The sequence below is a fragment of the Acanthochromis polyacanthus genome, chromosome 14, assembly GCF_021347895.1.
Source record: "Acanthochromis polyacanthus isolate Apoly-LR-REF ecotype Palm Island chromosome 14, KAUST_Apoly_ChrSc, whole genome shotgun sequence".
In the NCBI taxonomy this organism is placed as follows: domain Eukaryota; kingdom Metazoa; phylum Chordata; class Actinopteri; family Pomacentridae; genus Acanthochromis; species Acanthochromis polyacanthus.
Window position 1 is genome coordinate 7950905 of NC_067126.1, and position 13604 is coordinate 7964508.

The 13604-nt window shown below is 38.1% G+C and overlaps 1 protein-coding gene across 1 annotated transcript; it reads left to right on the forward strand.

The window, feature by feature from the left end:
* Window positions 1–929: 929 nt before the first annotated feature.
* On the forward strand, window positions 930–11950 carry esd (esterase D/formylglutathione hydrolase). Its single transcript, XM_022215143.2, has 9 exons — window positions 930–1071; window positions 4007–4081; window positions 4598–4686; window positions 6300–6398; window positions 7533–7657; window positions 7740–7859; window positions 8906–9004; window positions 9362–9529; window positions 11742–11950. The coding sequence occupies exons 2-9, from the start codon at window positions 4014–4016 to the stop codon at window positions 11820–11822; spliced, it is 849 nt and encodes a 282-aa protein (XP_022070835.1). The 5' UTR covers window positions 930–1071; window positions 4007–4013; the 3' UTR covers window positions 11823–11950.
* Window positions 11951–13604: the final 1654 nt, after the last annotated feature.

Below are 13604 nucleotides of genomic sequence, written 5' to 3' on the forward strand. Positions count from 1 at the left end.
ATTTTTATTAATGTTATTCTTAAACTAACAGGACTTTTGCTTGGAAATGTAGCAATTTTATTCTCAAAATAATATGATTTTAATGCAAATGATTCACTTTATATTTCAAAATATTATTACTTCTTTCCCAAAATTATATGATTTAAATCCTAAAATCCTATATTTACATTCTTAAAATATTTTGACTGTATTTTCAAAATACTGTTATTGTATTCATGGTTTATTATGACTTTATTCTGGAAATATTTCAGTTTTAATCTTAAAATGTTATGATTTTACTCTCAAAATATTAAATCTAAATGTGTTTAATGTCTGTTGAACAGTGAAAAGACAACCAACAAACAAAAAGACTAAGAAATATTATGTTTATTTGCACTGATCTGATCGTTTAAAATGAAAAAGGAATTTACTGTATTACAATTTCTTGCATTTTAACTTTTTATTCTATGATTAGTTTGTCTGGTTTCTCCTGTTTCACACCTCATATGTTTAGCTTTTGTTTTTATTAGATTTATTATTATTATTTATTGATTGATTTTAATTTGTGCAAATGTAACATTTGGTGTGTAAAATTTGTACATGAACTTTGATTTTTGTCTATGTGCATTCCAACTGGGGAAAAAATGAAAACAATAAAATAAAATTTATTTTTGCTTCATGCAGGATATAAAGTGATAAATAAGTAAAAAATAATTAGAATATATTATAGTTTGGCAAGGCATTTACTTGCATCAAAAGCAACGTTTTAATTGCTGGTTTGACGCTTATTTATTTAGAATTATTTATTAAGTTATTTGTTCTAACAGTAAATGTAGTCTAATTTCATATAATCTATGTTTTTGTAGAAACTGTGAAGAAACTGTTTTATTTTACTTTAACACCAGCGCCATCCTGTGTCTGATTACGTACGTTACGTCTCGTACGTAAACCCTTGAAGGGGGCCGCTCCTCTGACGTCACCACGTTTCCACTGACGCCGCTGGACTTCGGACGCTCTGTGCTGCACCAGCGGGGAAGTTAGCAAACCAGCGACAGAAACACTTTTACCCGCAAACTACAGCTATTCAGAAAGGTTTGTTCCCTGCATTACACGTTTAACTTGTCTTTTAGATTTACTAAAACGTCTAAATTCAAGCTGGCTGTCGTTAACAGCAGTTAACGGTGTGTACTATCCACATTAGCTAACTTTACTTGCTAGCCCCTGCACGCCCCCCATTTATGCTGCACGCCAAACTCTATTTTAATTTTGACACTTTTGGATTGCATGTGTTTGTGATTTATGTGCAAAGTGTGTTGAGCGTAAAAGACTGTGTATTTTTAAGGATGGAAAGCTGCTGTGTGTAATTCAGCATGTAGAAGATGCATTTTGCAGGACTTATTAGGATTAATAGGCGCACTTGTGTGTGACTCACCACTTACGGTAGCCGTAAAGAGTTGTGTGATTGTAGTCTGCAGTGTTGTGTGTGCCAGAGTGAACATATGCTGCAGGCTGTGGCTTATTTGAGGCATATTTTAAAAGACACGTAGCTGCTTTTTTTTTTTTTTTTTTTTAAAAAAGGTGAATTAGGATGTTTTTAGTAGAGTTTTGCAAATGTCAACAATGGGAGCAGCTTAATTTGAATGAATGAACATTATGTCTTGCCTCAACTGCCCCGTTATTAATGAGAGGACATTAAATGCACTAATTAAAGCATTAGTGCTGTTTAAAACATACTTAAATGATTTGTAAAATCTCTATTTGTAATAGAAAATCCCCTGCATGCGTGCATAACTTATAGATTAAAATAACTCTTTACTTTGTGAAATCATTATTGTGTTTGTGACAACTCTCCCAAAAAGGCTGATTTTTACTTCCTTTTATTTATTTACATATTCAATTTATATCTAAACTTCAACAGATCAGGTCCTGATCAAGTGACACTCTACTCAGACTTGTCAAACCCAGACGAGATATATCTGGGAGAGCATAAAAGCAGAATTAAAGATAATTTGAGAATTGTAAAACATTGGTGTAGTTTTGGGAAAGCCAAAAACACAGATTGCACTGCTTTCTTAAAACACTTAGCCCTCATCAGACCCAGTCCAAATCAGAAACTATTTGACTAGATTGTACCAGAACAGTTACAGACTGCATGACATGTTGAAATTTCTGAAGCTTTTCTTCTTTTTGTTTATTTATAGAGCACTTTTCATGCAAAAAATGCAGCCCAAAGTGCTTGAACAAAGTGATATAAAATATAACAGTTAAAAAAAACCCCGAATAAAACAAGGAATAGAACAATAAAAACATAAAACAAGAAAAATGCTAGGGCTGGCCCGAATAGTGGTTTCTGACCTCCGAATATTCGGGCCCTATTAAAGACGAGGAGGGAGGGGGGCGACGAATATTCGGGATATTTGGGTCCAGCCCTAAAAAATGCTAAAACAAAACAATAGCCGTGACAAATCAACCAGAATAAAAAGCCAAATTAAAGAAATAGGTTTTCAGTTTCTTTTTAAAAATAGCCAAGGATTTTGCTGTTCTCAGATCTGGAGGGAGAGCGTTGCATAATTTAGGGCCATAAAAAGAAAAAGCAGCTTCACCCATTCTTTTGTGGGACACCTTGGGGACCGCTAAAAGACAGGCAGTAGAAGATCTGAGAGGTCTGGTTGGGACATAAGAAGAAAGGCAGTCACTGATATAAACAGGCGATAAATTATTAAAAGCTTTGTAGACAAATAAAAGAACCTTAAAATCAATACTAAAAGAAACAGGTAACCAGTGCAGTGTTGCACTAAAGTAGTATCTGTCCAGCTTTTTTCAAGTCTAGGTCACATCAAAGACCAATTGACATAAATCTAGACTAAGTTAACTGCGTAAAGATCATCATGTATTTATTTATTTTTTGCTTGTAAACCACATAAGACCAGAAGTACGTCATATTACGTTTCATTTTATTTTCTCCGTACCTGCATGATTGGAATGTGTTAAGTGGAAACTCACATCTGCATTTTCATTCTGTTTAAAGTTCAGCTTTAGTTCCTTTTAGCTAAAAAAGCTATCCAACTTAATAATGGCTGCTTTGCTGTTGTGTGTGGATCTGAAAACTGAGTAATTTACTGATATTATATGAATATGACTGTGCAAGAAGTTTTCTACAACAGTACAGTCGATATGAACCAGTGATGTTATTTCATTAATCCAGTTTTTACCCTGCAAAAATCCACTGTAACAGGTTATTTAAGCTGCCGGATGCATGTTTGAGCTCTTTCGTATTTCATTATTTAGCTTGATTGTCCAGAATCTTGTTAAAAACTGCATTTATTTATTAAATTATTGTTCTCAGAAAGTGTCCTGAGTAACAGAAACATCAAAAAGTGCGCTGCATTTTGTTAAATAATCCACAAAGCGTTGCTTCACCTTTGCTCCTGAGATAACAGACGTGCAGATTACCGTCCTGTAACTCCTTCTCACACCGTTGGTTTCTGTGCTGTATTAAAAGTTCTGAACTATTTGAGATGTTTAAGTGGATGTTTGTTGTAACTGTATTTTAGAAATGTGACGACACAAACTGGGATAAGAAAAGTGAACCATGTGGGACAGTTTTAGTTCTAGTTGATCATAGTTTTACCAGACATGAATAGAATAGAATAGCTGTAGTGTCATCATACATGTGGGCGTGTTGAAAATATAAATAGCTGCTACTGTACAGAGCATCGATACCAAGCTAAATTAACAACTATATATAATAAAATCAAATGTACATATAAAGCAAGACTATGTTAAGAATTACAACATATTCAAAACATAAAATACAGTGTGTGAGGTAAATTAAATCTATTAAAATAGAATAATTATAGGCAGCAGATTGCATGTAATCAGCAGTAGAACCTTTAGAAATGACTGTTTTCATGACATTTAAGCATCTGAGTGTCCTCCTGATGGCAGCAGGCTGAACAGCTGCTGTCTGTCCACATCTTTAAACTGTTATGACCGTTGTGTTGACGCTGCTGTTGTCCGTCTGCAGATCAGACATGGCCCTCACTCAAGTGTCCTCCAACAAATGTGCCGGTGGCTTCCAGAAGGTTTTCGAACATGAAAGGTGAGAATCGTTTTTCAGGTCGTCCGGTGGATTAATTGCTTGATTTGTTCTCATCCACAGACAGAATGTCAAAAAAAAAAGGCTTCAGAGATGCTGTGAAACTCAAATAGTTTAACTTTTCAACACATTTTCTGTACAGTGAACATTAGTGTAATGTTATTTATTCAATGTGTGGAGGGAAAATAAGGGTCGTAATGAGCAGAAATGTTGCTGCAGCTCGAACAAAAGGCTGCATTAAACTCATCTGAAGCTACAGAATGTAAAGCTGCATCATCTGCAACTTATTTAGCAAAATAAGAGCGTACCCAGTCAGAAAGTGACATATTTGGTATTGGGTGGATTTTTAAAGCTTTTACTTCTGTGATAAAGTCAACCATTTGTTGTCAGATTTCAAAGATGGTCTAGGAAGTTTGTAGAAGGGTGTGTTACCTTGTAGAAATAACTTTCATGAAAGCCTTTATGAAAGGTGCATTCATGTGTTTCTGTGACTTGATGTGTTTGCGTTTGTTTGTGCAGCACCGAGCTGAAGTGTAAGATGAAGTTTGCCGTTTTTCTGCCTCCCAAAGCTGAGACCGACAAATGCCCCGTCATGTACTGGCTGTCTGGTGAGTCTGCAGCTGATATCAGGACGTTTGGTGATGAATGGGAGCAGGAGTGATTAAAAAAGAAAGACAGACAGAAAGACTAATGCTTCATCTTAATTTGTGTGTTTTATTGTTAATAAATCCCATTAAAAGCTGCTCTCTGTGGTGGTGGAAATCTTTAAAAAAAACACATCAATTTATTTTTAAATGATTGAAAAATAACTTTACTTTGCCTTAAAATTGTACTTTTTAGCATTTTTACCCCAAATTATTCCACTTTTCTTGCTCTACTGCAGTGATTCCTAACCACAGGTGCTTCTGCAGTATCCAAAGAGTTAATTTTTTAAAAGAACAGAAAGTCTGCATTACGCGAGCTTTTCCTGTGTTGATTATGAATGGCAACTACTTTGCAAAAAGCAGAGAAGTCTTGTAACAGCTAAAAGGAGTAAATTAAAAGCAGAATATAAGCTAAAAGGGAGCCAGGAGAAGCTCGTCTCTTAATAATCCATGAGCTCCACTGAAGATGTGATTCGTGAATTCTCCCTAGTGTTGCCCGTGTGCTGTTTTTTGTCGTGCTTTTCCATTTTTCTGTGTCTTCACCATCATGGGTCACGCACACAGTGAGGCTATTATTGGATGTGGGATTCATGCATGAGGAGTTTCATCTTCACTGCGTGCTGTTCTTGATGTCGCCATCGAATTTCACTCACTTTTACTCAGAGTTTAGAAAAAACCCCTCCAAACTTTCTTGATGCCAGAAGAACAAACTGAACGTTTTGAGAGGCATCATGCAGACAGCAGTGGCTACTTATACTAATAATGAGAAATACGGGCAATAAATGCAAAATCAAGTGCTTTCTGATTGTGATAAAAAAAATAGCAAAGAGGCAGTAGAAGCAGCAGTTAACATAGAAATGGTTGAAATGATTCACTAAATATGAGATAAATGGTCAATATATAGAGAGCTAGATGAATGGTAAAGGTAATGACTGAATGGCTGCAGTAGATATAGTATGGTTACACAATGTAAAGCAGCTGGCTGTAACAAGATATGTGATTAAAACATGGCAGTGGTTTCTATAAATGCAGACTTTTACCAAACATTCACTGTTCTGTGGTATCAAAAATATCATTTCAGGTCAGTTTCTGGTCATTCAGACGTATTAAAAACACGAAGGAATGAAATTTGTCGTGCAGCATACAGAATAAAAACATTATGATTTAAAATGCTAAAATAAAAAATAAACAGGAAGTGTAGATACACCTATACCAGCCTAGTCCTAAGAATACAGACTATTTTAATAATAATGTAAACCTTCAGTGTGAAATGAACATGGCGACTGTTTGTGATATTTTTTTGTGCATTTTTAAAAGTTTTCTGATCATAATGGAACATTCTGGGACAAATTAATGCATGTTTCTGAGGTTTATCAACACAATTAAAAATGGAAAATATTGTCTTAATCTTCAACAGATATTTGGGATGTGAGTGTGACACCAGTGCAGCACATTTTCTGCATGTTTTTCTTCATCAAAGTTCATAATCTGTTTTAATAACATTAAAATTAGGTTTTATGTGTTTTTAGCTCAGTGTCATCAGTTGTCGTCATCAGTTTATTGTCGTTTCTCTGCAGGCCTGACGTGCACGGAGCAGAACTTCATCACCAAAGCCGGCAGTCAGCTCGCCGCTGCAGAACACGGCATCATCATCGTAGCTCCAGACACCAGCCCACGTATGTGCAGACACATGAGCATGACTGATGTTACCCTTACAGAGAAATGATGAAGTCTGTGTGTCAAATAAATAAGATGTGGCAGCAGGAGAGTCAGAGCAGAAAGTTCTACAGTTAGAGGAACAATGAAAATAAACTGTGTGTTTTGTACAATAATGGAGATGCTTCAATAGTAATTTTATTCTGAATATCTTCTTATATAATAACTAATTTAATTTAAAACTCACTCAGACAGCCTGTGATTGGTTTAAAAGAGATTATTGGACATTGAGGACATTATTGAGCTACTAGAATATCTAGATATTAACTCCCCAACAATTCAGCTGTTAGCAAGTCTAGTCATAAAGATAAACTTAATTCACAGCCTAACATTTGCCTAAAACTGTCTATTTAATAGTATATTAGCACCGCCTTTCGGTACCTGGTTATATTGCATTTTTTATAGGGACTTTGGGTATCTCTCTTTTCACCACACATCTGTTTGCATCCCTGTTATTGATAACTGATTAATAAAAATAAAAAGATTTTAAAAAATCTGTCTTTATTGTGACCGATCGTACCGAGTATTAGTATCGCTAGTTTTTATCGACCAACTATCGATAAATGTAATGCCTGTCTGTCGTACCTCTGTGGTCTCACAAATGTCTCTCAAACCACAAATCAGGAAATCAGCTTCTCTCACAGCGGCTAATGCTACGCTAGCTGCTAGCAGCTAAGTTAAAAGGCTGCAACAGCTGAACCTGAAACAGAGTCTGAAAAAGAATAATTAATAAAGCTTTAAGATCTGGATCCTAGTGGTAATAAAGGTGATAAAACAGAGAAGGGTTAAGACAATAGAGGAGGAGCAGGAGACAAACTGATGAGTTGATCGCATGTAAACAGAGAAAAGCATCCTAATTTAATCACTCCTGTTTCTATTTGACTTATTCAGTTATAGTCTCCCTTATTGGTGAAGAAGTGTAGTTATTATTGTCAGGTTCTCTACTATCACGTGCTGTAAAAACATGTCGGCTCCACATATCCGTTATCGTTTTTTCTCGATGGCCAATAAACCCTGGAAAGCCCCGCATCGTTCGATCGCTACGCTTTAATCCTTTGCTCTGACCTGACCGGTCTTTGTGTATCTTTCTTCAGGCGGCTGTAACATTGAAGGTGAAGATGAAAACTGGGATTTTGGCACCGGAGCCGGTTTCTACGTCAACGCCACCCAGGACCCCTGGAAGACCAACTACCGCATGTACGCCTACGTCACTGAGGAGGTGAGACGGCTTTATGTCGCCTGCTCGCCAAAACAAACTTTACTTTCAGCTGATCGGCGTTGTTTACGATCTGCTTCCTCAGCTCCCTAAACTGATCAACGCTAACTTCCCCACCGACCCAGACAGGATGTCGGTCTCCGGTCACTCCATGGGCGGCCACGGGGCGCTTATCTGTGCCCTGAAGAACCCTGGGAAATACAAGGTATGATAGAATGTCATCGCTCTGTACAGATTAAAGAAACAAGCTGTGGCTGGTGTTCATGGGTCGTTCCACCTGAATTCCTGAACGCCTCACACCCGACAGTCCTCCATTTGACAGATTTTCTGATTTAAAGTGTTGACTGTTGATTGAGTTGACTGTGTGAAATCTGGCTCATGGGTAACGTTAGTTTGGGATTTTTTTTCTTAAAGACGGTAGGGTCGTGTCAGTTTATGCTGCGCATGGTGGTGGCGGTATCACGCTGTGGATCAGTGTTTCAAGAGCCATAACTTGAGAAATAATGTGTCTGGAGCCCTGACGTTTTGCAGGTTAATTGATATATGCGTATAGTATTTAATGGTGTAACCCTGCTTTGACAGAATAACACAAACCACAGATATGATGATGCAAATTTGGTTAAAAAATGTCAACATTTCAGCTATCAAACCTTTCTTTTTCCCCTGTTATTGGCACCAATAGGAGCTTTAAAATTGTAGAGTCAGAAGCAAGCTTTATGGGAAATAAATGATTGAAATTCAGCTTTTTTTTTTTTTTACATTAATGGCCAATATTTGAAAATGCCCTGAGCAGGTATGATGGTGGAACCACTCCAATAGTGTCCCAACTGCAGGGATTATGTAATATTATTACTGGGCTAAAAGGAAAATCATTGCTTCAAAAACTAATGCAAACTATAACACCATATTTTATGTGTTTTATTTATTATCATACGTACTACTGTTAAACTCAGTATCTCTGTGGTTAATGTACTGTTGGAGCTCATTTTCTTCAGTTTCCGTACGTACTAGAAGAAAGGTTGTAGCATCCTCTAATAGGTGAGACTTTTTCAAGAAAGTTCCAGATGATTAACAGCTGGTGTTTGTATGAAATTTGGAGTTTAAGGACTGAGTTTTTGATCTTCCAGTGAGGGTAAGTGACCAGCAGTTGATGTTTGTAGTCTGGGAGACCTGACTCACTTTTCTCTTCCCTTTCTGTCAGTAGTATGATGCTCCATTTGTAACTTGGGCTGCTGATTTTCATTTGCTCAGGCTGTTTCTGCATTCGCCCCCATCTGTAACCCGATGCAGTGCCCCTGGGGACAGAAAGCCTTCGCCGGATACCTGGGATCTGACCGGTCCACGTGGGAGGTGAGACGGCAGGAAAACCTTTGAGTTATTTAAAACCAGTTCATTTAATCAACCGATCTCAGTCTCAGTCAGACTGTGTGCTCTCGGCGACAGCATTTAGTTCCAACATATTTACAGCACACAGTCTGACCAGTGGCCTGTCTGCAGACTGAGATCGGTTGATTAAATGAGTCAGGTCTGGTGTGATGCTGCTTAGTTGGAACAAAAACCTGCAGCCACGCCGGCCCTTTGTGGAATGAGTTTGACATCCCTGATCTAAAACATGGAGCCTTGCAAAGTCCCATAGCTCTACTCCAAGCACTTTCTGAGTTGTGAATCTTTGAGAACTGAAGCATCACGACCTCTTTGTCTGTTCAGGCGTATGACGCCACCGTGCTGGCGGCTTCCTACTCCGGTCCTCAGCTCAACATCCTCATCGATCAGGGCCAGGATGACCAGTTCCTGTCAGCCAGTCAGCTGCTGCCCGACAACCTGATCGCTGTCTGCTCCGAGAAGAAGATCCCCGTCGTCTTCAGGCTGCAGCCGGTCAGTTCTTTTCAGAGTCTTCACAGAAAAACCACAGATCCTCCACGCAAAAATCACAAATCTCTAAAAGCTTATTTGTATAGATTTACAATGTACAGCACCATTCAAAAGTTTGTGGTCACCCAGATAACTTAATGTTTTCCATGAAAACTCACACTTTTATTAATGTGCTAACATAACTGCACAAGGGTTTTCTAATCATCAATGAGCCTTTCAACACCATGAGCTAACACAATGTAGCATTAGAACACAGGAGTGATGGTTGCTGGAAATGTTCCTCTGTGGAGATATTCCATTAAAAGTCAGACGTTTCCAGCTAAAATAATCATTTACCACATTAACAATGACTAGACCAATGGTCCCCGACCACCGGGCTGCACAGAAATAATAAAAACTTAGTTTTTATTTTAGTTCCTGCAGAGTCGACATTGTGTTTTATTTTGAAAATGATTAGATCGTCTTCCTGTCTGTCCATCTGTACTTGTTTCCCACATTTAACTCTGTCAGTCTAACTCCTGCCAAAATTAATAAAAAAAAAAAAAACCTGTTTGGAGAGTTACTTTGAAAAGAGGGAGAAGCTGAGACAGAAATAAGTAAGAAGTAAATACGTATTAGTAAAAAATAAAGGAATTTTATTCATTAGACTATTATATCATAATTATATTATATCATACCATTAGATCATAATGTTTTATTGGAACACTTCATCAATTTAAAAAAAAACACGATTATTATTATTTATGTGTGCGATGACCGGTCCACGGTGCAAAAACGGTTGGAGACCTCTTGTCTAGACTGTATTTATGATTCATTTAATGTTATCTTCACTGAAAAAAACGCTTTTCTTTCACAGATAAGGACATTTCTAAGTGGTCCCAAACACTTGAATGGTAGTGTAGACATTATGGAAGTGATTTAAAGGCATCGACTGAGATCTCTGTTAAGGAGACGTATTCAAGTATTTTAGGCTAACATGAACTAATTGATTATCCACAGTCAGTGTTTTAACTGCAGTAGATGGAGATCAGAAAAAGAAGCAGACAACAATTCTAGCATGAAAGTTATGAGCCACAGAGTAAAACACGTTAGTGAATGTCGTATTTAGAATATTTTCACTGCTTCGTCATCTTGTGAGACATCTCCTTCTGACAGGGAACTTTTCCGATCTGTGCTTTATTCTACACCACCAGACTCCACTGACAAAAACACAGTTTTATCTCGTAGAGCTCAGAAGTCACTGCTTCAGTTGCTTTAATGTTCAACACGTTCATTTGAATCTGAACCGATGTGATAAAACACAAAACCAGCAGCTCCTACAAGGCAAAATTCTGTTTGTTTCTCCATGAATTCCAGTGGTTTTTCAGAACAGCTGTGTACAGCTGTCTGACAGGTAAAGTGGTGAAAATGTTCTGAAAGTAGCGTACACTTAAAGTAAGGCAGATTTTAGGTTTAACTTCTGGTCTTGTTCACTGCATTTCATAATTTAGCTTTTCCAAACTGACCGTCATCGACTGTAGCTGATAAACTGACTGAATGAGGAGTTTGTACAATCCTAATGCAAAGAAACCAAACCCTTCCTTTAACTGATCCCATTTTTCTTCAAATTATTCAATCAGAATAATTATTTTTCATTCGAGGAAGTACCATTCTGGCCTAAATTTCAGGTATTTGCTGTATTTAATGTCAGATTTGAGGATCTTCTGCTTTTTCTTGTCTCCCATGAGAATAAACTGATCATTTACATTCATTTCAGCTCTAATATGTTTTTTGAAAGCCTTTATTTAAGTTATATTGTCCGTTCTCTGTACTTGTGAGGTGTGATTCTGTTTAAATTTATCGTGCTGGTTTGACTTTCTTCTGTAAAACACACACAAGTTAATTCATATAGAACATAAATGTGTTGTTTGGCTGACTAACAGTCCAAAACAAGAAGAGATTCAATTCAAGAATGTAATTTACAGTTCAATTTATAGAATGTCCTTGTGGAGATCAATCAAATTTATCTGTTTTATTTGATTTTATTCAGTTCTATTGTCAAGATTATTCATATCTCTATACATATAAAGAACCTGGATAAGGGCTAGAATTTAATGTGTCATTTATAAAAGTTGTACTTAATAACTGTTCCCTGACAAAATACCTGGATTCATGTGTATTTAAAGCTCAGTAAATTGAGATAAATGGTTGGGTTAAAGTGTGTTTTGTCCTGCAGGGCTACGACCACAGCTACTTCTTCATGTACTCCTTCATGAACGACCACATCAAGCATCACGCCAAGTACCTGAACGCCTGAAGCAGCAGCACAGCTTCACTTCCACTCGCTGCCTTCAGTCTCAGATGGAAAGTTTTGTAATGTTTCTGGGTTACAGAGATCATGTGGAGTTTCCTCAGAATAAATAAAATCAAATCTTTGGTTATTCAGTTTGGTGTTTCGTCTTCATTGAAGCTGCTTAGAAGTTCAACAACGTCTTGTTCAGTTCAGTCACTGCTCGAAGAACGTACCTGAACACATGCACAAATACTGTATGTACATCTGTAACACTTCTACTGTAGATCACCGCCTGGATCCTACTCATCATGGCATCCATGTCCAGAGCAGTGATGACATCGTACTGCTTAAAGCCGTCTTCACCAACTTTAATCTGATCTTGGGGCTTGAAGAAGTCATCCTGATGGACATGCAGCAGTTCGGCAGGTTCCTGATCAGGCGGTTGGTGAGGGTGGATTTCCCTCCATTGGTTACACCACCGATGCCGATGATGTACTTCATGTTCTCGGATTGGTGAAAGCTCGTAAAAAGGGTCAAAAACATCAACAAAAACCGGGTCTGGAGCGATCGGACGTGGAACAAAGCTGAAAAAGTAAAGGTTGCAGCTGGAAATGTCAACTACTAGAGTCCTCCATGACACTTGAGTTTAGTGAGTAAGGTAAGAGCAGAAAGGGAGCTGCTCATCGGACGCTGTTCTTCCACCCAGAGAGGACCTCTTTCTGCTGTCGCTGCTACACATACTGCCCTAGTGGAGGTTTTAGGTGGAATATTCCTTTTAACCAGCCCCTCAGGTCTCTGAGGATTTTGGATGGAATACTCGGTTAAACCAACATTTTAGGTGCATGTCCAGGGATTTTTGGTGGAATGTTACTTTAAGGTGGATGTATGAGGACCTTGTAGGTGGAATACTTCCTGAAACCAACCTTTTAGGTCAACGTTCAAAGATTGGTTTAAATCAACCTAAATTTCATATTTTGATCATTATCAAGTGAGAAACCTCAATCCAGACTCCTCATAAAGACGTTTGAGATTTATACTGCTGTTATTTGTTTAGTCCAGACTAAAGCTACATTCAGACTGCAGGGCTTAATACTCAATTCCGATTTTTTTGTTCGTTCACATTTCCAATTAAATGCGACTTGTATGTGATCTCCTGTGTGAACCTCACACGACCCAAAAGGTTCCCGCATGTGCAGAAGAGGACACAACAACGACACGCAGAGAGCGTGTTCAGTGTTTACGGAAGTAAACATGGACGCTAACAGTAGAGCATGTCTGGCCATTTTAAAGTTGCTGTCCAGCCGCAGCCAGCATATTTATAACTTAATTGTTTTTAGGAGAAGGTCAAGAAGGAAGAGAGCCAGGATTTTGGCCCTGGCATTTTGTGAGGCAGTGGCAGCAACGTCTGTCCAGAGAACTGGACAGACTGCGGAGTCGCAGCCAGGAGTGGTGGATAGTGATGTGAGAGGCTTCACCATTCAGAATTTTCGAATGACAAGGGCGACCTTTACGTACATATGTGAGCGCCTCTTTTTAACACTCTCATGGCAAGACACGTCTTCAGCAGCCCGAAAACGTGTTTTGCTTGAACGCAGAATAGTGACGTTTGTCGTGTACCAACGACGTATAGGTCGGATAAACGCGACCTGGCCGTTCAGACTGAAGTTGCATGGCAAAAGATCCGATACGTATCGGAATTAGGACCACATATCCAAGTGGCCTGGGTCGCATTTGAAAGAAATCGGATCTGTGTCGTTCAGACTGTAATGAAAAGATCAGATACAGGTCGCATAGGGACAAAAAAAA

Excerpts from the sequence above, each read along its gene's own strand:
- esd (XM_022215143.2), top strand. The coding sequence starts at position 4,014 with ATGGCCCTCACTCAAGTGTCCTCCAACAAATGTGCCGGTGGCTTCCAG. Across the intron at positions 4,687-6,299 it reads CGTCATGTACTGGCTGTCTG|GCCTGACGTGCACGGAGCAG; the intron begins GTGAGTCTGCAG and ends GTTTCTCTGCAG. Across the intron at positions 6,399-7,532 it reads AGCTCCAGACACCAGCCCAC|GCGGCTGTAACATTGAAGGT; the intron begins GTATGTGCAGAC and ends ATCTTTCTTCAG.